The sequence below is a fragment of the Entelurus aequoreus genome, linkage group LG02 (assembly GCF_033978785.1).
Source record: "Entelurus aequoreus isolate RoL-2023_Sb linkage group LG02, RoL_Eaeq_v1.1, whole genome shotgun sequence".
Classification (NCBI taxonomy): domain Eukaryota; kingdom Metazoa; phylum Chordata; class Actinopteri; order Syngnathiformes; family Syngnathidae; genus Entelurus; species Entelurus aequoreus.
In genome coordinates, this window is record NC_084732.1 from 61,575,794 (window position 1) to 61,602,727 (window position 26,934).

The 26,934-nt window shown below is 39.9% G+C and overlaps 1 protein-coding gene and 1 long non-coding RNA gene across 3 annotated transcripts; one reads left to right on the top strand and one right to left on the bottom strand.

Moving 5' to 3' along the window:
• Positions 1 to 1,693: 1,693 nt before the first annotated feature.
• On the bottom strand, positions 1,694 to 3,432 carry LOC133636883 (uncharacterized). Its single transcript, XR_009822688.1, has 3 exons — positions 2,871 to 3,432; positions 2,725 to 2,778; positions 1,694 to 2,302 (listed from the first exon to the last, which is right to left on the bottom strand). It is a non-coding gene; the product is annotated as an uncharacterized LOC133636883 (long non-coding RNA).
• LOC133636857 (potassium voltage-gated channel subfamily G member 4-like) lies at positions 3,118 to 22,710 on the top strand. 2 transcript variants are annotated; one of them, XM_062030444.1, is made up of 4 exons: positions 3,118 to 3,485; positions 6,436 to 6,651; positions 13,394 to 14,243; positions 19,067 to 22,710. In XM_062030444.1, the coding sequence occupies exons 3-4, from the start codon at positions 13,485 to 13,487 to the stop codon at positions 19,895 to 19,897; spliced, it is 1,590 nt and encodes a 529-aa protein (XP_061886428.1). In that variant the 5' UTR covers positions 3,118 to 3,485; positions 6,436 to 6,651; positions 13,394 to 13,484; the 3' UTR covers positions 19,898 to 22,710. The 2 variants fall into 2 exon arrangements, with proteins under 2 accessions (XP_061886428.1, XP_061886427.1); XM_062030443.1 differs by lacking the exon at positions 6,436 to 6,651 and having other exon boundaries at positions 3,119 to 3,485.
• The last annotated feature ends 4,224 nt before the right edge of the window (positions 22,711 to 26,934 follow it).

Consider the following 26,934-nt stretch of genomic DNA (forward strand, 5'->3'; position numbering starts at 1 on the left):
CAATGTCTTTAATTGTAAGTAGAATTTTAAAATTGACCAACTTCTTTTCTCATGACCACAACCTTCTACCATACAAGTGCAAGGCATGATTTATAATCTAGCAAATACTTCCACCAACTCAATGGCGATGCAGCAGCTCAGTAGGTTTATAGTTGCAGTACCTCCGTAATCTAAAAATAGTTTGTCTGCGTTAGCTAATATAATAACAATGTCGTTAATGCTTGTAACTTAGCATTGAAGCACTGGAGCATTGTTGGCGGTTTTTAGATGTTTTTTTAGAGGTGTTCATGGGCGGAATAGAGGATTCCAGTTAGCTATACTGTTAGCCACCTCTTGCTAGCGTTAATTTAGAATGCACAAAAAGAGAAACACATGTGTGTTCTTGTCTCACATAGGGATTGTGAATGATCGGTAAAATTCCCCCAAAAAGTGCAGTTCCTTTAAGGCACGTGTCAAACTCAAGGTCCGGCGGCTAGATCTGGCCCGACACATCATTTTAAGCCTTGACTTAATATGCGTTATTAGAGTACTTTATCTTTTCTTACTAAATATATTTCTTCTTTCCATTTTGATGTTAAAAAACAACATGTACTGCATTCAATTGCATATCTTTCCAAAACATTTTTCCCAAACATTTTTTGTTAAAAAAAACTAAAACTTCTAATATCTGCATGACTTATGATTTAAAAGCCAGTTATCCATCAAATTTTACACTGTAAAAGTGACTTTACGATGAAATTCTGGCAACTGAGCTGCCAGTTTTTTACTGTAAAGACAACCTTCATACCTTTTCCCATATACAGTAATACACTAAAAAAACAACAATCGTAGATTTTACGGTAGAAACTGGTAGCTTCGTTGCATGAATTTTATTGTAAAAAAACTGTGGTTTTCAATTCCATTTACAGCAGGGGTGTCAAACGTACGGCCCGAACAGGTTTAATCACGGCTGTTGCTGGCGAGATGAGTTTGCTGTTTAGCAAACAATAATAATAAAAAGGAACTGCACTTTTTTTATTTTAAGAAACTGCTCTTCTAAATGTGTCCACTGAATGTCGCAATAGCAATGCTGTTAGGCAAGCATACGGTTTCAAGCGGGGCAAAGCAAGAATGCCAAGCAAGAGGTACACAGTAAACTGTAAATGTGTCTCCTCATCCTCGACCCAAATGAAACATAAAACCAGCCATTTTACATTGTCTACTTCAATCAAATCGTGCTTTGGCACCCTCATTTTCCCAAAATGTCTCTGTCAAAAATGAGAAAAGTGGACGCTGATTGTAACTCAACCATGTTGAATAATTTCTACCTCCATTTGTATGGTTTGTTGAGTTAGCACATTATTAATATGTGGAAATGGCAAATGAAGTATTTGATACTTAAAAGAGTTTTTAATTACTTATGATTTATTTTGTATTTTCCTCAACTCAGCTGTGAGTTAAGGGTACGGCTTTGTAGATACACTTAGACACAAAATCTATGTTCATTCTATTTTTTTATTGTGTTTTTGAAACTGCACCAATTTTTTTCTCCTCAGAATTTTAAACTAACTTCAAGTGTTTTGCCAGGATGATTTTTTTTTAATATGCAGCGGAGATAGGCTCCAGCACCCCCCGCGACCCCGACGGGACAAGCGGCAGAAAATGGATGGATGGATGTACATTTTCAGAATGTGCTTGTTCTATTTGTGTCCAAAGTAAAACAAAGAAAACTATCTGAAGTTGTCTTTCTTTTTAAGTTATTATGACATGATATTATCGGTGCGACCCACTTGGGAATAGATTTTCCTCCATGTGGCCCCTGAGCTAAAATTAGTTGGACACCTCTGATTTACAGCAGTATTGTATGCTGTAAAAAAATAACACAGCAAATTTTATGAGACAGTTATTTTCACAGTAAAATCTATAGATTTGTTTTTTACAGCATACGTAAAAAAATATGTAATGATCAAACGGCAATTAAATATATGTTTTGTGTATACAAATGAATATTCATTATTCACTGTGACAAGCGGCCCTCTGAGGGCAACAATAACTGTGATATGACCCTCAATGAAAACGATTTTGACACGACTGCTTTAAGAGTAAAAGCCAGATAGCCCTATTTTCTTAGCCTACTCTTATTTGATATAAATTAGGTGATGGTTATATTATTATTAATTACATTAAGAACAGTTAATTTGTAATATTTGACAAGGAATTAAAAATATACAATTGTTGAATGACTTAAAAATTTGCATTAGTGGCAAAAAAAAGTGTGACGTGGTCGTGGCATGTTGATGCCGGAGGTCGTCCTTCCAGGATGCTGCGGAATGACAGGGAATGATTTATTTATATAAATCAAACAAAAAGACAGGAAACAAACAAAACAAGCGTGCCTGACACAAGGGAAGCTAACAGGATAGCTCACAAGGAAAGCTAAGGCGGAACTTAGCGCAAGAAACACAAGGGATACACGTAACAGTTGCATGACAGCAAACAAAAGCACCAGACGGAGTGACGGGAAAAGGCAGGACTAAATAGTTCTCTGATTAGTGCCCGGGAACAGGTGAGCGTCACGAAGACTAATCAGAGGCAGGTGAAAACAATGAATAGCCATATCAACCAAGGAGACACAAAAACGGGGTACTGAAACAGAACTTAAACAACAAGTGAATGAAAACGTAAATAAACTATGATCCGGGCAACGGATCATAACAAAAAGATTTTGGAAATGAGCTATCTTACCTGACATGCTGCCATTTTGGGTAAGCCATATCCTGGGATAGTCACATGACCACACTACGCCAAAGACACAGAGAGTAACAAGCGGTAGAAAATGGATTAGAAAGGACAGATTAAAAAAAATAATAATTAAGTTTTTTACTTATTACTTTTTGAAATCTGTCCTTGGGACTTCCCGCGGGCCGGATTTTGGATGCTGGCGGGCCGTATTCGGCCCGCGGGCCGTAGCTTGGGGACCCCTGGTTTAATGGAAGGATAAAAGATACATGTTACAACTTTAGAAACAATAATCAGGTAAATGAATTCTGTTTATGGTAAATGCTCTCTCTCTTGTCAAAATTCTGTGTGGCAGAAAAGCAAGTTGGTGCCGGGCGGAGGAGGAGGAGGAGGTGGAAGAGGAGGAGGAAGAGGAGGACGGTCCTGCTGTCACAGATGGAAATACAGCAGTAGGTTTGAGAAGGACACATAATCCTGTTTATTTTGTCCTGAGTGGCACAGACGAGCATTGGCCACAGCGATACAAAATCACATGTATTCGCTTTAAGACCCAAGCGGACGTCACAGGAGCACATCGTCCACTATGGAAACTTTAGCCGTCATTTAATTGCCGGCAGAATATTATAACAACGGTGGGATTCAAGCCGCAAACTGTGGGTTTTGGGCAAACGAGGTGAAGGTTTTTCGTTCGACCAGGCAACAGTTTAGAAAATGTACAAGACACAAAACAAAGATGTTGCCGAGACTGTACGCATGCGCACTCTAAGGTGAGTAAATTTGACTGTTTTGTCGAACTTTTGAACCTAAATGTTATTTTCCAGTATTTATTCGGAATTTATAGTTTTTTAATAACTTTGTATAGTTGTATTAAAAGAAATAAACAGTTATCATTGACATTGTCAGGTTGTGTACAGCTTTGTTGTCCAAAGTGTGGCACAGGGGTCATTTTTGGAACCCAGCTCGTTTTTTTAAATAACTTAAATTATGATTAATTAGGGGCAGCACGGTGGAACAGGGGTTAGTGCATGTGCCTCACAATACGAAGGTCCTGAGTAGTCCTGAGTTCAATCCCGGGCTCGGGATCTTTCTGTGTGGAGTTTGCATGTTCCCCCCGTGACTGCACCTGGGGATAGGTTGATTGCAAAACTAAATGGTCCCTAGTGTGTGAATGTGAGTGTGAATGTTGTCTGTCTATCTGTGTTGGCCCTGCGATGAGGTGGCGACTTGTCCAGGGTGTACCCCGCCTTCCGGCCGAATGCAGCTAAGATAGGCTCCAGCACCCCCGCGACCCCAAAAGGGACAAGCGGTAAAAATGGATGGATGGATGAGTAATTAGACAATTTTTTCAACTATAATGCAAATGTAAGCGTGAATGGTTTTTTTAGATAGCTTATATTGAATTAATATAATTCCTGTGACTGCGTGGGTTCCCTCCAGGTACTCCGGCCTCCTCCCACCTTCCACCTCCGAAGACATGCTAGGTTGATTGGCAACACTAAAAATTGGTCCTAGTGTGGGAATGTGAGTGTGAATGTTATCTGTCTGTCTGAGTTGGCCCTGCGATGAGGTGGCGACTTGTCCAGGGTGTACCCCGCATTCCGCCCAAATGCAGCTGGGATAGGCTCCAGCACCCCCGCGACCCCGAGAGGCACAAGCGGTAGAAAATGGATGGATGGCATTTTTAATGTACGAAATGTATCAAAGTTGCCAATCGCATCATTTAATTTTTCTGCATTCAACCCTCGCTTATACCTCTGACTTACAGTAGTGGTGTGTAGCGTTTTATTAGAATTGAGAAATCAGAACACCTAAATTATTAACGTATTCACCAAAATACTTGCATCACAAGGTTTAATTGACCATGGTTTTGTAATACAGTACAGTGGCAAACAGGCTGTATAAATACAGTCATACTTCTTTTAGATCTATTTTTAAATGTTTTGCTTCACATCACGTGTAGATTCACTTTTTAATAGTGGCTGTGTTGGAATTACTAAAATAATGTATATTTTTCGTCATTTCAGTCCAATATGTAGAGGAAAGTATCATTACCATAACATCATTCAAATTAAATGAGTACAAAAGCAAAATGTTTCGGAAACATTTGGTTACACATATGATTACACATCGATGTATTCATATGTACAGTTAACTTATTATAATTAATTTATGTGAAAAATATGTGTTGTGACAGAGATGACATTGCGTGGTGGAAAAGACAGCACTTGTTGGAAAAGATCATTGTTAAATGATATTGGCCCTTATTTTCCTTGACACAAAGTGACATCAATTATGAAACGTGACATTGTTATTTATACTTAAAAATAATTCCTATTTAAGGAGACACCTACAAGCAAGACTTGGGCTGTTTCTCAAACTGTGTATGTAACTCCTGAGGACACACATTATGCTATTTATTTTAAGAGTTAAGAGTTTTTATGAATATTATTTGCATTTTAAAGGAGACCTATTATGCAAAAAAAACAATTTTCTTACCTTTTGGTACCTGTTTTTGTCAATTTAGGTTACAAGTCCCAAAAATTTCAAATCAAATCATGGAGCTATCCATCCATTCATCCATCCATTTTCTACCGCTTATTCCCTTCGGGGTCGCGGGGGGTGCTGGAGCCTATCTCAGCTACAATCGGGCAGAAGGCGGGGTACACCCTGGACAAGTCGCCACCTCATCGCAGACCATGGAGCTATGGCGCAGATATTTATAAAACAATCTTGCCTTCCTTCATACTTCCTGCGAATGAGCCGTTTGGAATTTGCCCAATTTGTGACTTTTTTCCTATTTGGTGACGTCAGTGGATATCACCATATTTAGTAAAGTTTTAACCGAAGAGCTTTACGCGAGTTCGCCATTATATATATCTGTCAATAGACTCCCAATGGAAGCGCTAAAAACTACAACATGGCTGACAGGGAGAAGACGCAGTTGAAGTGGAGGCACGTAAATAAGACTGCCCACAAAACACCGCATCCTGAAGAGACGGTCAGAATGTGGCTTGAAGATGCTCTGTAAAACATTATCTATGCAAAATTTTGACCAAGGAATCACCATTACCACAAGGAAGTGGTTTAAATCATAATATGACCATCTAAAGTCTTTATAAGCCCTCCACACAGCTTTTACATGCACTAAGGTCCTAAACAACGTGTGCAAAAAATTAAATAATGTGTAATATGAGTGGGCGTGTTGCTTGTTATCTACTAACACTGTGTGTGCAATTGACAATTATTTAAATGAGGATTTTGCATGTATACCATGGAGACGCTTGATAATTTTCTGCACATTCACGTTATCGTGCTCCTACCTGTCTGCGATGTGCTGAACCAGCAGCACACATCTGTAATCTGCAACACCTTTTTTGAATTGCAATCTAGACAATAGAAACGTATGCACACTGCACTTAATTCTGTGCGTGAGGCTGTGGATCACATCACCAGAGCAGTTGTTCGTCTGGAATGACTCAAGCGCAAGAAAATGCACTATGAAAGACGTCTTTTCATGTAGGAGATTTTTTATAGTAATATATATTTCCTAAATAAATAAAAAAAGTACATTAGAAAAACGCCAGCAGACACCAACATGCATCAATTGAATTTGTTTTAATCAGCCCCATAAGTTATCCAGCAGCAATAACATTATAAAAGAATGTTGCTGAATAGACAATGTCCATCCATCCATTTTCTACCGCTTATTCCCTTCAGGGTCGCGGGGGGCGCTGGAGCCTATCTCAGCTACAATCGGGCGGAAGGCGGGGTACACCCTGGACAAGTCGCCACCTCATCGCAGGGACAACACAGATAGACGGAGAATAGACAATGTGTCTAATATATTTTTTATTTCTGACCGTCCAAAATGTTGACACACACATGGAGGACGGAGAATTCTTATCTGTCAATCATCTGTCTTTCAAGTTCAAGGTGCTGTTTATTGTCCATTATTTAACATGTACAAGACATATAAGAACTGAAATTAAATTTTCGGCACAGTCCCACTAAGAGCAGACATACATTACAGGGAGACAAGAACAGGACCGCTAGCGGATCAGCCACTTACGGCGCTCCTTAAAAAAGGTGGGAAACAGGTGATATTGGGGAAGGGGGGAAGAGTAAAAAAAAATATCAGTCAAAGGCTGGACACCCGGAAGGGGGTCCAGACTGAGGCCAAGGGAAAAAAACTAATTTGCCAAAGCACACGGAGGCCGGCTGCCGCTAAAAAGCGCTACTCAGCCGTCCATCACCCGAAAGGGAATCAAGCTGTGGTGAAGGCGTGGGGTGTGGGTAGGGGTGTGTGTGTGTATATGCCCATTGTCCTGGGTGTAATGATGTTGTGTCTTTAGGCCTGGAGCCGTTCTGCATGCAATGCAAGCAAAGTTCGACTCCCAGGTGTTGTTGAGGTGGGAGGGAGGTCAAAAGCGTTCATCATTGAGGTGTCTTCGGGGGATGTTTTCAGAACATCTTTCTTCTGTTTTGAGCAGCGTCAAGGCCATTCGAGGGAGTCAAATCGTAGATTAGGATTGTTGTTTTTCCAAGTGAGCAGACATTACAATGGCTTGTCTGTTCTATTTGTCAATGCTGGCCCTCATATCCAATCTTCGCAATTCAACAAGCCTCTCCATGATGTGATCCATTTTGCGATTCAGTTCAGAAATCGCCACAGTCTGTGATCCCACAGCTTGACCCAAGCCTTCCATTGCGACGAACAGCCTTTGGGCTCCTTGAGTGGCTGCCATCGTCTTACGAATTTGACGATACAACAGAGCAATGCCCTGCCCAATCAGCACATGTACCGCGATCACGGTTCTAAATAGGTAGATGTCTTCCACATCCTCGACGGAAAGGACTGAGAGGCACATGATTCTCCATTTGTCCCAGGAATCTCTCACGTACCCCGCAGCAATGGTTCGGTCAGAGCAGCCAGTCTTCCCAGAACCTCTTTTCCTCGTCGAAAAGATTTTGTCAATTGAGTCGAGAATCCAGCTAATCAATTCCATGTCTGATGTTTAGATTTGGAGGACAGCGCAGAGAAAGAGGCTTCAAAAAAGTGTAGACAGGACTCCTTGCGCTGTCTTTGCTGTCTATATTCTGCAGCCATGTTGTAGAACAGTGCCAGTTTCCACGTCCTTCTGACACATGCTAAATAAAACGCTAAATATTCTTCCCTGTATTGTGGGCGTTTTGATGATTAGCTTATATCTTGCATATTAATGAAGACAGAGACGCAAAATGGGTTGCACGCCTTATTCTGCTCAATTAACAGATGCAGTCTACTTTGCATACATTTAGTAGATCATCTTTGTGTGTGCTTTCAAGTTTGCACATGTTTTAGTACACGCACACCTTTAGTTAATCGGGCTCTTAGACCGCAGTTCTATAAGTGAACCGAGAAGTGGCGACAGAACACTGTAATGTCAATGTGCATTCACCAGGAATGACGAGCACAATATATTTTTTTTTTTCTTTGTTTTAAAGGAGACCTATTGTGCAAAACCGACTTTTCTTACTCACTGGTAATTTTTTAACGTATTGAGGATCTGCATAAGTCCTAGAAATTTGAAATAAAACCATGGAGGCATGGCGGAGATATTTATAAAACAATCTCGCCTTTCTTCTGTTTCCATTTTCATCTCCCACATGAGGCAGCGTCAAGTGTGCCAGAAAAAAAGAGTTCACACTTCGAATCAAACTGTGGAATCGATTTTTAAAAATGGAATTGATTTAAAAAATACACAGCCCTAGTCATTACTTACTAAAAGCCCTAAGAGGGTGTGATATATAATGCCTAAAATACATTGGAAAGTTAGCGCCCTCTAGGCATCCGCTTAATGGTTGCAAACAGTTCCTTTAGTGTGCGTATTGTGACACAGCCGTGGTCATGCGCTAGCTGGAGACTATCCCAGTTTGGATAAGAGTTAATCCCCAGACAACAGGCACAGTTGAGAATAATATTGTCAGTAGGATTTGGTACTGCTTACATATTATCCGATAATACTGCTGGTGCTCAAACGGCGCTCGGGCCAAATCTTGAAAAAAATAAAAACATACAAATTTAGTTGAAAAACAATGCCCTTTTATTTTTCTGGGAGGCTCTGACATGCTAGTTGAACAGATCAGTAATTTAAAATAGTGCTGTTAAACGATAAAACATTTTCAATCAGTTTAATCACGGATTGTGGTGGTTTCATTTCTATTTTTCACTGTCATGTTACATTTTGGCATGACCCCAGGATGATGATTTTCCACAGAAAACGTCACTTTGAGCAGGGGTTCTTAACCTCTTAAACCCAAATTTTCCACTACAGCGGGGCCTGGAGCTCACTCAAATATTTGCCCTGAATTAGTAATTTTACACTTGATTTTAATAATATTCAATAATCAAATCTAACCTACTTACAGTTTACAACATTGCACACTTTTTTTTAGCTGGTGAGCTACTTATCAAATGACCAAGTCGAGGTGATCTACCTTGAATATACACTGAACAAAAATATAAATGCAACACTTTTGTTTTTGCTCCCATTTTTTATGAGTGAAACTCAAAGATCTAAAACTTTTACTATATACACAAAAGACCTATTCCTCTCAAATATTGTACACAAATCTGTCAAAATTTGTGCTAGTGAGCGTTTCTTATTTGCCAAGATAATCCATCCCACCTCACTGGTGTGGCATATCAAGATACTGATTAAACAGCATGATTATTGCACAGGTGTGCCTTAGGCTGCCCACAATAAAAGGCCACTCTGAAATGTGCAGTTTTATCACACAGCCACAGATGTTGCAAGTGTTGAGGGAGTGTGCATTTGGCATGGTGACTGCAGGAATGACCACCAGAGCTGTTGCCCGTGAATTGAATGTTTATTTCTCTACCATAAGCGGTCTCCAAAGGAGTTTCAGAGAATTTGGCAGTACATCCAACCAGCCTCACAACTGCAGGCCACATGTAACCACACCAGCCCAGGACCTTCACATCAGCAGGTGCACCTCTGTAATCGTCTGAGACTAGCCACCCGGACAGCTGCTGCAACAATTGGCTTGCATAACCAAATAATTTCTGCACTAACTGTGAGAAACCGTCTCAGGGAAGCTCATCTGTATACTCATCGTCCTCATCGGGTTCTCGACCTGACGGCAGTTTGTCGTCAAATGCTCACATTCAATGGCGTCTGACACGTTGGAGAGTGGTTCTCTTCTCTTATGAATCCTGGTTTTCACCGTTCAGGGCAGATGGTAGACAGCGTGTGTGAGGTTGTGTTGAGTTTGAGTTGAGTTTGAGTTTATTTCGAACATGCAAGCATACAACATGATACATCACAATTTCCAGTTTCTCTTTTCAACATGTTCGAAAAGGAGTAGGAAGAAGCAGAGCTTATTTAATCCTACCCCTTTTCTTTTACATAACAGTTTCTAAAACTTTTGTTCACTTCCTGTTCTCAATTTATCCATGTACACATTTGTTCCCTTCAGCTTCTTTCCCTGTCTCAGCAATGCCATTTTAGATTTTCTGTTTACGAGTTTCACGAGCACGACTGAAGTGGCGTTGTTGTTTCTTCCGTTCAGTGGGATGCATGTTTCGATGGTATTAATGTCAATTTCAATTTCTTTTGATTGCAGAAAGTTGACCACTTGCTGTTCTGCTGAGACCATATCCATTTCATCTGGTTCACCTTCATTATTCACAGCTTTCCCATAGGATCTTGGTTTAATTCGGTGCCCTGTCACGATGATATCATTCATTCGTTTATCCTGATCCATTTCATCTATGATGTTCCTCAGCATGTGTTGTCTTCTTGAAGGTTCTTCATTTGTTTGCTCATTTCAGTGGCTTCTTTATTTCTGGAGTTGTTCTCTTTTTTCATTTATTTCATTTCTTCTTTCATTTCTTTCATATCATCTTTCCATCCATTCATCATTTCTTTCCATTTTTCTATAATTTCTTCTTTAAATTCCTGGAATAGTTTTTGTAGTATCCCTTCTTGATTCCCATCATGTCCTGTGCCCAGCTTCAAATCAGTCTTTCCTTTAACTTTTGGCATCGCGGCAGTCGCTGACGTCAGTGCCTCTTATGTCTTAACGGCAGTTACTTCTTTAGCGACTTGCGGCACTTTTAACTTGTTTTTTCAACAATTTCGTACCTTGCGCCGTTCAGAGATCAATTTGAGGTGTCAGCCTGTCATCTTATATCACTCTGCGACTTCTGAATCACTTTAAAACAGCTGTAAACTCGCCGTAGCTTTTGGTTGCTAGGCAACCGCTTTGAACTGCGGGAGGCGCCTTTGGCTTGAGGCTAACGGCTCTTCCAACTCGCCTTATTTCAGCGTATCAGTGCCTCTCAACTGACCAAAATCAGATCGAAGATGCCAGCTGACTCTCCTGTGGCTGTGATCCCAAATCAGTGGTCAAAATCTTCAGACTTAACAGAAACTCCGGTAGTAGAAGCGGAGCCTTTTTTCTTTGCGTCCTTTCTCATTGACAGGAAGTGAGTTTTTTTTGTTTTTTTTTGTGGGAAAGCAGTTTGCTGATGCCAAACTTTGTCAATCGATTGGCCCGTGGTGGGGTATATTCATCGTCCTCATCGGGTTCTCGACCTGACGGCAGTTTGTCGTCAAATGCTCACATTCAATGGCGTCTGACACGTTGGAGAGGGGTTCTCTTCTCTTATGAATCCTGGTTTTCACCTTTCAGGGCAGATGTAGGCAGCGTGTGTGAGGTTGTGTGGGAAAGCAGTTTGCTGATGCCAAACTTTGTCAATCGAGTGGCCCGTTGTGGGGGTGGGGTTATGGTATGGGCAGGCGTATGTTATGCTCAACGAATGCAAGTGCATTTTTTTATTGATGGCATTTTTTAATGCATAGAGATACCGTGACAAAATCCCGAGGCCCATTGTTGTGCCATTCACCCGAGACCATCACCTCATGTTGCAGCATGACAATGCACAGCCCCTTGTTGCAAGGATCTGTACACAATTCCTGGAAGCTGAAAACATCCCAGTTCTTGCATGGCCAGCATACTCACCGAACATGTCACCCATTGAGCATGTTTGGGATGATGTGGATCGGTGTAACGACAGCGTGTTCCAGTTTCTGCCAATATCCAGCAACTTTGCACAGCCATTGAAGAGGAGTGCACCAACATTCCACAGGCCATAATCAACAACCTAATCAACTCTATGTGAAGGGGATGTGTTGCACTGCGTGAGGGAAATGGTGGTCATACCAGATACTGACTGCTTTTCTCACCCGCCCTAGACCCCTGATAAAGCAAAACTGCACATTTCAGAGTGGCCTTTTATTGTGGGTAGCCTAAGGCAGTGATCCCCAACCACCGGGCCGCGGCCCGGTACCGGTCCGTGGAGCGATTGGTACCGGGCCGCACAAGAAATTTTCAACAAAAAAAAAACAAAAAAAAGATTTTTTATTTTTTTTATTAAATCAACATAAAAAACACAATATATACATTATATATCAATATAGATCAGTACAGTCTGCAGGGATACAGTCCGTAAGCACACATGATTGTATTTCTTTATTACAAAAAAAAAAAAAAATACCATAAACCCCCCCCCCTTCCTCAGCTACAAAAAGGTTGGGGACCACTGGCCTAAGGCACACCTTTGCAATAATCATGCTGTTTAATCAGCATCTTGATATGCCACACCTGTGAGGTGAGATGGATTATCTTGATTTAGATTTGGACAGATTTGTGAACAATATTTGAGAGGAATAGGTCTTTTGTGTATAAATTAAAAGTTTTAGATCTTTGAGTTCAACTCATGAAAAATGGGAGCAAAGGCAAGACTGTTGCGTTAAGAGTTCAGACACAAAAACATATCTCTATTTCCTTATTTTAAGTAAATCAATGTTTTTTTTGGAGCAGTGTGGCACATACGAGGCAAAGCTAAAAAACAAATATTTTTGTTGGCCCTCTGGGGACGCTTGAGGCCAAAACAGTGGTCCAATTGTTAAGAAAACATTGACTTAGAGGATGTTAAAATTCTCCATATCTATTCGGAACAACAGAGTTTAACTTGAAAAATGCTTTGGCATTGGTTTATATTTCATGGTCACTGATTTGCTCATTTTGCTGTCAATCGAAAAGGGTTTAAGCCTCAGACAGATCATCCAATCATAATGCGGAAGCTAAGCATCCAGGCCAGATGAGGCCAAGCCCACTTTCTATACACTTCCAGAGACGCTCAACGCAATGACTCTCTAGTTTGGCTGCAGTGGAAAAACCCACTCTATGCTCCCCCATTGAATTCAGTGGAGGCTCAGCTTCAACACTGTTTAATGCACAAATATGAATGAGAAGAAAGTTGCATCAGCTGTGGTGAATGTTGCTGATTCCGAACAAAATTCAAACACATTCAAGTGCCTATTTAGTAAATTATATTTAAACTCAAAAGCACATATTTGACCACTTTTTTTTTTTACATTTTAGGGGAAGCTGAGCTTCCCTTGCAATCGTATAGCAATTGTCAGTGATTAGTGCACAGTGTACACATCTTGAAGTGGACTGACAGAAGTATTCTATATGAGACACAGTCTTAGCTTTAGAAATGTGATGTCTGGACAGATCTTTTGTCAATTCCAGGACATAATGAAAGTAAAAACAGAAAAAAAAACAGTATTCCTCAATGTGTTTTGTTTGTTTATCTTTACAGTGGTTGCCCTCTTTGTGGTTGCTCGCCATAACATCCAGTCAGCTGCTCGTTCAGAAACCTGTTCATTCCCTTCTCATATGCTGAAGACAGAATGCCGATCATAAGCAATGCCAACCACGACTTCAGCACCTACTCGATAAGCACTGATGACAGTAGCCTCGACCGATTCTTCACTGAGATCCCCGAGACAGAGACCATCAAGGGAGTATATTTTCAGCAGGCCCAGTTACTGCGTGACCCCAAGGCCTCTTATGTGGTTGATCACACTCTTCAGGTTCTCATCAACGTCGGGGGCAATCGATATACCTTCCCCTGGAGCACGTTAGAGAAATTTCCCCAGAGTCGCCTGGGACGCCTGCGCTTCTGCACCACGCCGGAGGAGATCGCACACCTCTGTGACGACTACGACGAGACATGCAAGGAATACTTTTTTGACCGCAACCCGACTGCTTTCCGGGTCATCCTTAACTTCCTCGCAGCGGGAAAGCTGCGTCTGCTGCGGGAACTGTGCGCCGTATCCCTGCACGACGAGCTCGACTACTGGGGCGTCAATCCGGGTCATATGGAGCGGTGCTGCCGCCGTCGCATGATCACCCGTGTGGACGAGGTGGCAGAGCGAGACCGCAAGGAAGAGGAATGGAGACAGAAGAGGATGATCCTGAAGAAAAGCCCAGCAGAAATGGAGAGAGGCTACCGCAAGCTGATCTGGATGCTGCGGGAAGTGGTGGAAAACCCTCACTCTGGGTTGGCGGGGAAGATATTTGCCTGCCTCTCGGTCATCATGGTGCTTGTCACTGTGATCAGCCTGTGTATCAGCACCATGCCGGATCTCAGAGATGAAGAAACTAGGGTATGTATGCAACACTGACATTTTTCCCTCAAGCAACTTTTTACAAGTGTTTTTGACAAAAGGTTGATTTTTCCCAGTAATTCCAAACCACTGTCCTGAGACATAGTAGTCCGCTAAACAACAGTAGAGAACATTAAACTAGTCACCCGAAATAGAGTTGCTAAAAATAGATACAGTCAAACCTTGGGTTTCGTACGCCTCACTTTTCGTATGATTTGTATTTTTGACAAAAATATTCGGCAAAAGTTTTCCCCGGTTATTGTATACCATCTCGGTTATCTTAGGGCCCAAAATTGTGAATAACAAACAGGTATTTTTGCTCGCATATCATTCCGCTGAATTGAGTGTAAAAGAAATACGCGTTGGTGACTCAGTCTCTGTACTTTTTTATTGAGTTCAACTAAAATAAGCCACCATGGGTCCAAAGAAAGTTGCAAGTGTCAGCACTTTGATAAAGAAAGTGAGCAACACTACTGAATTTAAGAAAGAGATTGTAGCAAAGTACGAAAGTGTGTGGCTCTTCCCTCATCATCGTCATTTTTGTCAACAAGAGTCTTCAATAAAAGTACAAATTATACTAAATGCTCGCTCATATATGCTTTAAATTCATAATTTCTATGTATTTCATATTGTTTTGTTAAAAAGTTGAAATTAAAGTCCCAACGATAGTCACACACACACTAGGTGTGGTGAAATTATCCTCTGCATTTGACCCATCCCCATGTTCACCCACTGGGAGGTGAGGAGAGCAGTGAGCAGCAGCGGTGGTTGTGCTTGGGAATCATTTTGGTTTTTTAACCCCCAATTCCAACCCTTGATGCTGAGTGCCAAGCACGGAGGGAATGTGTCCCATTTTTATAGTCTTTGGTATGACTTACGATCTTCCAGTACCAGGGCGGACACTCTAACCCAGTGTTTCTCAAAGTGTGGGGCGCGCCCCACTGGTGGGGAATAGAGACATGACAGGTGGGGCGCGAGGAACAGGAGGAAATGTCACTTACAATTAAAAAAAAAAAAATTATATTCTTAGATTTTTTTTTTACTATGCTTTCATTTTCTATACTCACTGTAAATCACTTTGTGATTCTGTCTGTGAAATCCGCTATATAAATAAATGTAAATTACTTATTTTTCCTGTAGGCTTTAAATTTCTAGGTAGGAGCGAAAGTTTAACCAACGAACGAGATTTCTCTACAGAATTTCCTCTCTGGTCAACAAAAGCACCTTGAGGATTCTGGCGGGAACTCTCGTTCAACCCTTTTTCGATTACGCATGCACCTCCTGGTACCCTAGCACCTCCAAAACCCTCAAATCTAAACTCCAAACATCTCAGAACAAGCTAGTCAGGTTACTTCTAGACCTCCACCCCAGATCCCACCTCACTCCTACCCACTTCTCTAAAGTGGGCTGGCTCAAGGTGGAGGACAGAGTTAAACAACTTGCACTGAGCCTAGTCTATAAAATCCGCTACACCTCCCTGATACCGAAGTACATGTCAAACTACTTCCTTAACGTAAATGACCGCCATAACCACAACACCAGGGGGTGCTCCACTAACCACGTTAAACCCAGATTCCGAACTAACAAAGGTCTTAACTCATTCTCTTTCTATGCCACATCAATGTGGAATGCGCTCCCAACAGGTATAAAAGAAAGGGCATCTCTATCCTCCTTCAAAACCGCTATAAAAGTTCACCTCCAGGCAGCTACAACCCTAAACTAACACCCTCCCCGGATTGCTAATAATCAAATGCAGATTCTTTTTCTTATGCCTTCTGATCTCTCTCTCTCTCTCTCTCTCTCTCTCTCTCTCTCTCTCTCTCTCTCTCTCTCTCTCTCTCTCTCTCTCTCTCTATGTCCACTACTTGATGTCCATATCCCCCCCCCCCCCCACCCCCCCTCCACACTCCTGATTGTAAATAATGTAAATAATTCAATGTGATTATCTTGTGTGATGACTGTATTATGATGATAGTATATATGATAGTATATATCTGTATCATGAATCAATTTAAGTGGACCCCGACTTAAACAAGTTGAAAAACTTATTCGGATGTTACCATTTAGTGGTCAATTGTACGGAATATGTACTTCACTGTGCAACCTACTAATAAAAGTCTCAATCAATCAATCAATCAATGACAGACATAGCAACAGTAACTATTGGGGGCGGGGCTAAGCGGAACAAACTTTCACGCGGATGGGTAGCAGGCTAATCAATATCCACTCATCGGGCAGAGAGCTGTGTCCATTCTTCTCCCCTTTGCCACATCTTATCTGTGTGAGATAGGCTTGTCAGCTGTTGCTTCACTCAAAACGAAGTACAGGTCTCAGCTGAACGTCATTGAGCATGACTTAAGAGTGGCAGTGTCAAGCCTGCAACCCCGATTTGAAAAGCCGTGCAGTGCAAAACAGGCTCATTGCAGCCACTAATGCTGGAGTACTGTAAAACTCATGTTCACTTTCCCTGTCTTGCCAAATGCGTAGCTCCTTTTTTTTTTTTTGCAAAGATTGCAAAGTGGCACTTTTATTCTATTTATTATTAAACTTGATGCAAGTTATTTGAATTATTATTGAACTTGATGCAAGTTATAACACTTTTATTTGATTTATTATTGAACTTGATGCAAGTTATAACACTTTTATTTGATTTATTATTGAACGTGATGCAAGTTATAACACTTTTATTTGATTTAATATTGAACTTGATGCAAGTTATAACACTTTTTTTTATTTATTATTGAACTTGATGCAAGTTATAACACTTTTGTTTTATTTATTATTGAACTTGATGCAAGTTATACCACAGCTGCACAGTTATTTTATTTATTATTGAACTTGATGTTATTTTATGTTATTGAGTTTGAATGTATACAACTTGATGTTACTTGATGTTCAATAAATTTGAAAATATTAAGCTTGGCATTAGCGTTCTATTGGGGCGATGGGGGCAGGTGGGGCTTGAAAACTCCCCCTTGTCCAAAGTGGGGGATGACAAAAAAAGCTTGAGAACCACTGCTCTAACCACAAGGCCACTGAGCAGGTTTTGTGCATGTAAAACTGTAATTATTCTCTATAAGATGCTTGTTGGGTTTTATATTTTTGAGCGTCTGAACTAATTAGATTTACATTATGGAAAGAATAATTTCAAACAGAATGTTAACAAACACCGAGGTTTGACTGTAAATATATTTCAGTGACTTTAAGGAACATCCACAAGAGTAGTAGGGCTGCAAGGTTATGAGTAAAAAACTAATTGCAATACTTCTCTCAAACAATTGCGATTACAATTCGATTCGCAATTTTTATATTTTGTACATAAAAATGCGAAAATAGCAAGTGAAAAAAGACATGTTACTTTTAGACTGTCAATCATCAAATTCTTGTCTCAAGTGCCACACATTAGAACAATATGAAATAATTTACTTAAGAAAATATTTATTGATATGTACTAAATATTTATGCAGACAAACTCCGAGCGCTTAAAACCTATACTGAGATTATAAAGTAATGTAATCATAATATATAGTAGTATTGCTAGTAACCATTTAAAAAGATGTAAACTTTTATCAGCCATTACTGTAGAATTTACCTTTGTAATGTAATTGGAAGGGGAAGTGAATTATATTTATATAGCGCTTTTCTCTAGTGACTCAAAGCGCTTATATATATATAGTGAAACCCAATATCTAAGTTACATTAAACCAGTGTGGGTGGCACTGGGAGCAGGTGGGTAAAGTGTCTTGCCCAAGGACACAACAGCAGTGACTAGGATAGCCGAAGCGGGAATCGAACCTGGAACCCACAAGTTGCTGGCACGGCCACTCTACCAACCGAGCTACGCCGTCCCAGGTAAAAAGCTTTGTTAGCCTGAATAAATTAAGGAACAATAAAATAAAATGGAATAATTTCATCAAAATCTTAACTTTAATAAATAAATATTGAACATCTTAAAGTGCATTTTTGAACCAGTTGGAAACACTATGTCGGACGATGTCTTTTAGTTTATTCTCGCTCGTTCATACGCGTTGATGGGCGTGTATTTCCCATCCAATTTGAAGCTGAACTATTACCATAACGGGACATGTGGCTTTGTAGTCAGATATTCTTCCTACTAATTTGTGTTACTTTGCAGCTTTTGTTACTGGCGAGTCGCAAGTAGGGGGTTTGTTCTTCTTGTGTGTAAAGCTGGTGAATCGCTTTCTGCCCACCACAACAAGGATTGTGAATGACTAAAAAGAGGGCTCACTGTGTTCAGTTAAATCTATTGTTAAATAAACGCGTTAATGTGCTGAGAGCGATGCACAGAGTGAGACCTCTTTCTACCTGTTTGAAGGGAGAGACGAACAAACACGAACATGGCTGTCACTCCCAAAAGAAATCCAGCCTCTTGCGGTTATTTATCGCAATAAATAAAACCTTAATGTCAATTCGATGTCGATTAATCGTGCAGCCTTACACAAGGGGTACAATGGTCTGCGTCATCAAACTTGCTGTTTTCTCTAACCACTTTTGATTGGCCAGAGGGCTAATGGCGTGACAATTCTAATTTGAAAACGAAAGAGAGAAAATAAAAAAAACTCAGACGCATTAGCTTATTGCGGGAATTAAAACAATGTCGATTAATTGTGATGCTCTAGTAGAGAACTGAAAAATATGAATTTCATCATGCTAGTATCGATCCAATACTAATAGTATTCTTGCACTACCCTTGGTATCGATACTATCGATGTTTGGATGGATTGTTGAAAGTGAAACAAAAATCTTGTTACTACTTGCTGTAGAACCCCTTCTGAGTGTCCTCTTCAACCTGTGTCTTTCAGGGCGAGTGCTCACAGAAGTGCCGCAGCATGTTTGTGGTGGAATCCATCTGCGTAGCCTGGTTCACTTTAGAATTTATGCTGCGATTCATAAACGCCCAGAGCAAGCTGGCCTTTGCTCGTGGTCCCCTCAACATAATAGATGCTATCGCCATCCTGCCATACTACGTGTCCCTGGTGGTGGATGTCGGAGATGATTCTCGGGAGGAAGCCATCATGGGAGCTGGCAGAGGCTACCTGGACAAATTAAGTCTCATTCTTCGCCTCCTGCGAGCACTGCGCATCCTGTATGTGATGAGGCTGGCGCGTCACTCCTTAGGCCTGCAGACACTGGGACTGACCATGCAACGGAGCATGAGGGAGTTTGGCCTCCTGCTGTTGTTTGTGTGCGTGGCCGTCACTCTCTACTCACCCTTGGTGCACCTTGCAGAGAGCGAGCTTGCGCCGTATGCTGCCACTCATCCACAACACAGCTTCAGCAGCATTCCGGCTACGTACTGGTGGGCAATCATCTCTATGACAACAGTCGGCTATGGAGACATGGTTCCGCGCAGTATACCCGGACAGATGGTGGCATTGACTAGTATCCTGAGTGGAATACTCATCATGGCATTTCCAGCCACTTCAATCTTCCATACCTTCTCTCGCTCCTATCAGGAATTAAAGCAGGACTATGAGAGGATTTCCAAGGAGGAGCGAGGCGAGGAAATGGCAGAGGAGTTGGAGCAGAGGGGCTCCAGAGCAAATAAGCTCACATCTCTTTGCACAGTTGGTCACATTGATGGAGGGACAGACAGAGATAATAACGCTACTCTTCCATGTACAGCTTTCTAGGAACCTTAGGAGGGGAACGATTTAAAAAAAAGGTTTCAGTTGTTTTGAAATGGTCAAGATATATACTATAAAAGCTTTTACGAGTAATTACCCAATAGCCTAGTCAACTGGGTCTATCTAGTAAGAGAAACCTATTTTGTTTTTAAGTCCCCCCCCCCACAAATCCACAAAGAAAAGAAACTGATGGGAAATGTTATCCGTAGCTTCCATTCCAAACTAACAAGTAGAACAGTGAACTACATACCACAAGATTAGTGGCGGCTGCTGGTCTTTTAAGTGGAGGGAAGCTCATTTTCAGCTCCGCTCTTAACATGAATACAGTCTCCAATACCAAATGCTAGATTTTACAAAGAAAACGTTACTTAGAAGATGGTAAAATTGCTCTGACATTAGTTTATATTTCAAGATTGCAGATTCGCTCATTTTTCTGTGAATAAAAAATTGATTTAGAAGACAGATGATCCAATCATCATGTAAAAGCTCAGCGTTCAGGCCAGCCGAGACCAAGCACACTTTACACGGGGAAAAGCTGAGCATTTATCCAATGACTGTCTTTTTTGGCTACAGTGGAACAACCCACTCTATGCTCCCCCTTTGAAGTCAATGGACGCTCAGCCTCTACACAGTTTAATGCACGGTGACACGACCACAATGAATGACAAGAAAATTGCCTCAGCTGTTGCGGAAGTAGCTGATTATGAACAAAAGTTGCATGCATTCTAGCGAATATATAATCAATGAAATGTTAACAACACAAAAGTACATATACTTTTTTTTAGACATTTTAGGGGAAAGCTGAGCTTCCCTTGCAGCCTTAGAGAAATCACCCCTGCACAAGAAGTGAGTGTCACTTAATATGATTAAACTACTTCAGATATAATATATATATATATATATATATATATATATATATATATATATATATATATATATATGACATGTTTAGAAAACAAAGAAACGGTGACCAGTTCTGATAAAAGTTGAATAGATGCTTTATTGCAGTGATGTCAAAGTACAAGCCCCTCGTTTTTTATTGACATATTCTAAATCCATTTTGCTGTCTTCATAATTTAGAAGGAAGATGAAAGAGTCAAGAATGGAATCGACACAATAAAAATATGATAAGTATAACACCTGTCTATTCACATCAATGGCTGCTGCAGGAAGAGCCGCGAACCCACTTGCACACATCTTGTAACATGACATTGCCTATCTGCCCAGACATGATAAGCATATGTGACGCCGCAATATATCTTCACCCCGCTGATATGGCTGGCATATCTTGTGGTTTTAACCAGCTCCTTCCTGATCTCTTCTTTCTTCCTGTTAGAAACAGCTCCATGTATGATATTATTATGTATTCATCTTATTTAGCTGTTGGGAAACCAGTGTTCTCTTAGCTATGTGTGTAAGCGCTTTAAATAGGAAAGTGAGGTCCTTGAGTGGATATTTGTGCTTAATTGTTACTTAAATTGTTTTGTTTTTTAGGGGAGGGCATGTGCTCATTATATATTATTCAAGCCCTGTGTGAGGTTCCTGTGCTGTAAAAAGCTGTGTGTGGTAATAGTTGGCAAACACAATGTATCAGCAATTATATTGTTTACTTACAAGGATTATTCTAATTACTTTTATTTTTTCTTCTTATAAATGCACAAAACATTGAAACTGATTTTTTTCCATGGGAGCTTACATAAATATTGTTTTAATATATAAGAACAAAAGCCTAAGAAACATTTTAAAGAAGTAAACAAACAAAAAGACTCCCTGATAAAGTATGATAACTTGAGTAACGATAAACAACTTGTTCGCTGTAGCATACAAAATGTAGATGCTAACATGTCCTCAGATGCCACCATGTGATAACACCTCCATTATGCAAGTCAAACATAAGGGATGGCGTTAGCTGCCAAACTAGACTTTTACTTTGTTCCTCCTCTTAAATATGCAAAATGGTTTCTGGTAATGTGCTGCATCATTGATGCAGGGCTATTGTGCCAACTCTGTTTGACACTTTAAATATTTCACCACAATGTCTGTCTTTTTTCTTTGGGACCTTTACTCTCTTTCTGCCTTGTTGTTGTTTTTACTCATTAAACAAATCATTGAAGCAACAAACTACAAATTAAAGCTTTTTTCTGTAATATATGAATCGTTGCAGCCATATTAATAATCAGAAATTATCCTTACAGCAATATTATTGAGATGTTGACCCAAAGGGATAATTTCAATAAAAAATTGTTTTGGTTATGTTGACCGTTATCACTGACATGTTTTTGCAAAAGCAGATTTGTGGGTATGTCAAAATCAATTAACAAAACAGTACTATAACTAGGGAGTTTTACTAGAAACATGTGCTTTTGCAAGTTTTTCCAAACGGAAAATTTAGTTTTAAACTCAATATGACAGTAATGTTCTTAGAATACGGAGAAAACTCGTTTGAAGCAATAAACATTTTTTTTTATAGGAAAACTCCTAAACCAAACATACAATATGTCTAAATTTGCCTGTATTCATGTATCTTTGTGAGTTTTACTACAAACAGCTGCTTTTGCAAGTTTTTCAAATGCAAAAATTAGTTTTTAACTCAATATGACAGTAATTGATTGATTGATTGATTGATTGAAACTTGTATTAGTAGATTGCACAGTACAGTACATATTCCGTACAATTGACCATTAAATGGTAACACCCCAATAAGTTTTTCAACTTGTTTAAGTGGGGGTCCACGTTAATCAATTCATGGTACAAATATATACTATCAGCATAATACAGTCATCACACAAGTTAATCATCAGAGTATATACATTGAATTATTTACAATCCGGGGAGTGGGATGAGGAGGGGTTTGGGGGGGTGGTAGGTTAGTTTAGGTTGCTATCAGCATATCTCAGTCATCAACAAGTTTATCATCTGAGAAATGGACATTGTAACAGTGTAAGTCTCACTTCGTAGGATATGTATAGCGAGCAGTGAACATAGTGAGCTCAGAAAGCATAAGAACATATACTGTACATTTCATTATTTACAATCCAGGGAGGTGGGATGTGGTGGGGGGAGGGTGTTAGTCTAGGGTTGTAATTGCCTGGAGGTGTTCTTTTAGTGCGGTTTTGAAGGAGGATAGAGATGCACTTTCTTTTACACCTGTTGGGAGTGCATTCCATATTGATGTGGCATAGAAGGAGAATGAGTTAAGACCTTTGTTAGATCGGAATCTGGGTTTGACGTGGTTTGTGGCGCTCCCCCTGGTGTTGTGGTTATGGCGGTCATTTATGTTCTGGAAGTAGTTTGACATGTACTTCGGTATCAGGGAGGTGTAGCGAATTTTATAGACTAGGCTCAGTGCAAGTTCTTTTACTCTGTCCTCCACCCTGAGCCAGCCCACTTTGGAGAAGTGGGTAGGAGTGAGTTGTGATCTGGGGTGGAGGTCTAGAAGTAACCTGACTAGCTTGTTCTGGGATGTTTGGAGTCTTGATTTGAGGGTTTTGGAGGTGCTGGGGTAGCAGGAGGTGCATGCGTAATCGAAAATGGGTTGAATGAGAGTTCCCCCTAGAATCTTCATGGTGCATTTGTTGACCAAAGAGGAGATTCTGTTGAGAAATCTTGTTCGTTGGTTGACCTTTTTGATTACCTTGGTTGCCATTTTATCACAGGAAACGTTATCCTCTAGAATGGAACCTAGGTAGGTGACCTCATCTTTCTTGATGATACCACTTTAATAGTGAAGTCACTGACTTTCTTAAGGTTGATTTGGGACCCAAATAGGATGGATTCCGTTTTACCTTAGTGTATGGATAGCTTATTGTCAGCGAGCCAGGTGCAAATTCTACAGAGTTCGGCACCGAGAATTTTTTCCACCTGTGATTTGTCCTTGCCGGATACCAGCAGGGTCGAGTCATCCGTAAACAAGAACAATTCACATTCGCATGCTGATGACATGTCGTTTACATATATTAGGAACAGTAAAGGCCCTATTATACTGCCTTGGGGGACTCCACAGCTTACTGAGATGGGCGGGGGACACGGTGCCGTTCACCTCTACCACCTGTTTCTTCCCCTCCAAGTAAGATTGCATCCAACTCGATGATGTTTTATCAAATCCGATTGCTTTAAGCTTATCCAACAGTATAGCGTGGTTTACGGTGTCAAAGGCCTTCTGAAGGTCCAGCATGTCCATGCCGCAGTATTTTCCCGCGTCCACCTCATCTTTGATGTGGTCGGTCAGATAGAGAAGGCATGTGTCAGTGGAGTGGTTAGTTCTGAAGCCGGATTGGAATTTGTACATGAGTTTTTTAGTGGCAAGGTATCTATCGACCTGTTCATAAACTATTTTTTCCATTACTTTCGAAATGGAACTGAGAATAGAGACAGGTCAGTAGTTACCAGGTTCTAATTTGCTTTCTTTTTTAAAAAGGGGAGTTACTGTTGCTATATTAAAATCTTTTGGTACTTAGCCTTGTTTAATTGAGAGGTTTATTATGTGTGTGATGATTGGGGAAATGGTGGTGGCAGAGTCCCTGAGGAATCTGGAGGGGATATTGTCAAGGCCACTGGCCTTGTTTTGGTGGAGCGCGCTCAATTTTTTGAGCACCTCGTCAGCTGAGACCATTTCTAATTTGAAATCGTTGTTGAATACTCTTAGCTTTTGGTAGTAGGCTTGACAGCTTGTTAACTAGTGTTGTGGCTATGCTGGTGAAAAAGGTGTTAAGTCTACTTGCTTGTTCTTAGAATACGGAGAAAACTCATTTGAAGCAATACAAAAGTTTTAAACTCATAAACCAAACATGAAATATGTCTAAATATGCCTTTATTAATGTGTCTTTGTGAGTCTTACTAAAAACACTTGCTTTTGCAAGTTTTTCAAATGCAAAAATGTGTTTTTAACTCAATATGACAGTAATGTTCTTAGAATACGGAGAAAACTTGTTTGAAGCAATAAAAACATGTTTCAAAGATAACTCCTAAACCAAACACGAAATATGCCTTAATATGCCTGTATTAATGTATCTATTACATTAATACATACGGTAATAAACATAACCCTACCCCTTACCCTAATCCTACTAAACCAAACATGAAATATGTCTAAGTATGCCTGTATCAATATACCTTTCTGTGTTTTACTAGAAATTTAGGTTGGCAGCCTTGATGACTCAATCCAGAAAAAACAGTAATATTAAAGTCCACAACAATCATGTTGTTCTTTTTTTCCCTCCCACTTCTTCTTTAGCTGAGCTCCAACTGCACGGCCGGCTGTTCTGTCAGAAACTACAAGCAACATTCCAGCAGCAATTTTCTGCATATATACATTCTTTTAAAGCAAAATATGTCAGCATATGTGTCCAAGTATGGAGGATGAGTGACAAATAATTCATTTTCATTCAAGCATAGAGCCAATACCTCTCTAGTTTGGCATTCACATTCTAACTAAATATATTTCATAATAAACACGACACATCATGGCACTTTCGGCCAGATGGATCGATCCATATTCAGTCCATACTAAAAGCCAGGGTAGTATCAGATTAATAATGGTAGGAGTATTTAGAATCAGAGGTTGTTTATTCCTACTCCTTTTGGTTTCATTGCAATTTCTAACACATCTGTTTGTACATGGGATGTCATAGCAGTTGGTAGAGCGGCCGTGTCAGTAACGTGAGACTTCCTGGTTCGATCCCCGGCTTCCGCCATCCTCGTCACGTCCGTTGTGTCGTTGAGCGTGACAATATCTCGAAGGTAGAAAAGTGCTATAAAATTATAACCCATTTCCCATTACTCAATCTGTAACACAACAGAGAATGAATAAATAAATGAGTTAGTAAATAAATATTACATACATATTTAAACATTAAATAAAGGGTTCATCAATAAATAGTTAAGTAAGTTATGATCCAAATAATGAGATGAATAAAATGATCTCACTTTTCAATATGGTTCATGATGTTATCAGGATTCTTCTTCTCTGTACTTTGTAAACACTTTGAGTTTGAACTGTTTCTTAAATTGGATCATATTACTGCTTTGTTTGACTTTTTTGCCGAGCCCATTCCATAATTTAATTCTGCATACGGATTTACTAAAGGTCTTAAGTGTTTTACATGTATACAAATGTTTTAGGTGACATTGTTCTCTTTCCTATTGTTTTGTTGAGAAGAATGGTTGTACATTTTTGGGTAGCAGGTTATAGTTTGCATCGTGCATAATTTTAGCTGTTTGCAAATGCACTAATTCATTGAGTTTCAATAGTTTTGACTCAATATATAAAGATATAAGAAATAAAAATTCAATAAATAAAGGGTTTGAATATTCTCTATAGCCAACGCTTTGTATCATTCGTCTTTTGTAACACCGTTACTGAATAAAGTTTACTTTTGTTTTGAGTTTGAGTTTAAGTTTATTTCGAACATGCAAGCATACAACATGATACATCACAATTTCCAGTTTCTCTTTTCAAAATGTTCGAAAAGGAGTAGGAAGAAGCAGAGCTTATTTAATCCTACCCCTTTTCTTTTACATAACAGTTGCTAAAACTTTTGTTCACTTCCTGTTCTCAATTTATTCACAATATACTCCATAAGTAATCACAATAAAAATAAATAAATAAATAATCATTGGTGAAGTAAGTCATATTTCATATGATGAGATAAGTAAGATTATTTTGAGAATGAAATAATGGATGGATGAAATAAATTCAGAATGTTTATCATGGTTCTTCTTCTTTGTACTTTGTAAACACTTTAAGTTTGAAGAGTTTCTTGAAGTGGATCATATTGGTGCATTGTTTGATTGCTTTGCTTATGTTATGATCTGCTGCCCGGATCATATTTCTGTTTACGTTTTCAAGGAACTTGTGTTTTCTGTTAGTTTTGGACTCCTTGAGTGCCTGTTTGTACACCTGAGTTTGTTGCCATGGCTGCTTATTGTTTTCACCTGCTGCTTGTGTTTCCAACGCGCACCTGTTAGTCATCACTGTCATTATTATATAAGCCTGCCTTCCCTTTCAGTCTGTCTTGCTTCGTAGTTTGTTTCCTTACAACAGA

Coding starts and splice junctions, on each gene's coding strand:
- LOC133636857 (XM_062030444.1), top strand. CDS start 13,485: ATGCCGATCATAAGCAATGCCAACCACGACTTCAGCACCTACTCGATA. Junction 14,244..19,066: donor TCAGAGATGAAGAAACTAGG/GTATGTATGCAA, acceptor TGTGTCTTTCAG/GGCGAGTGCTCACAGAAGTG.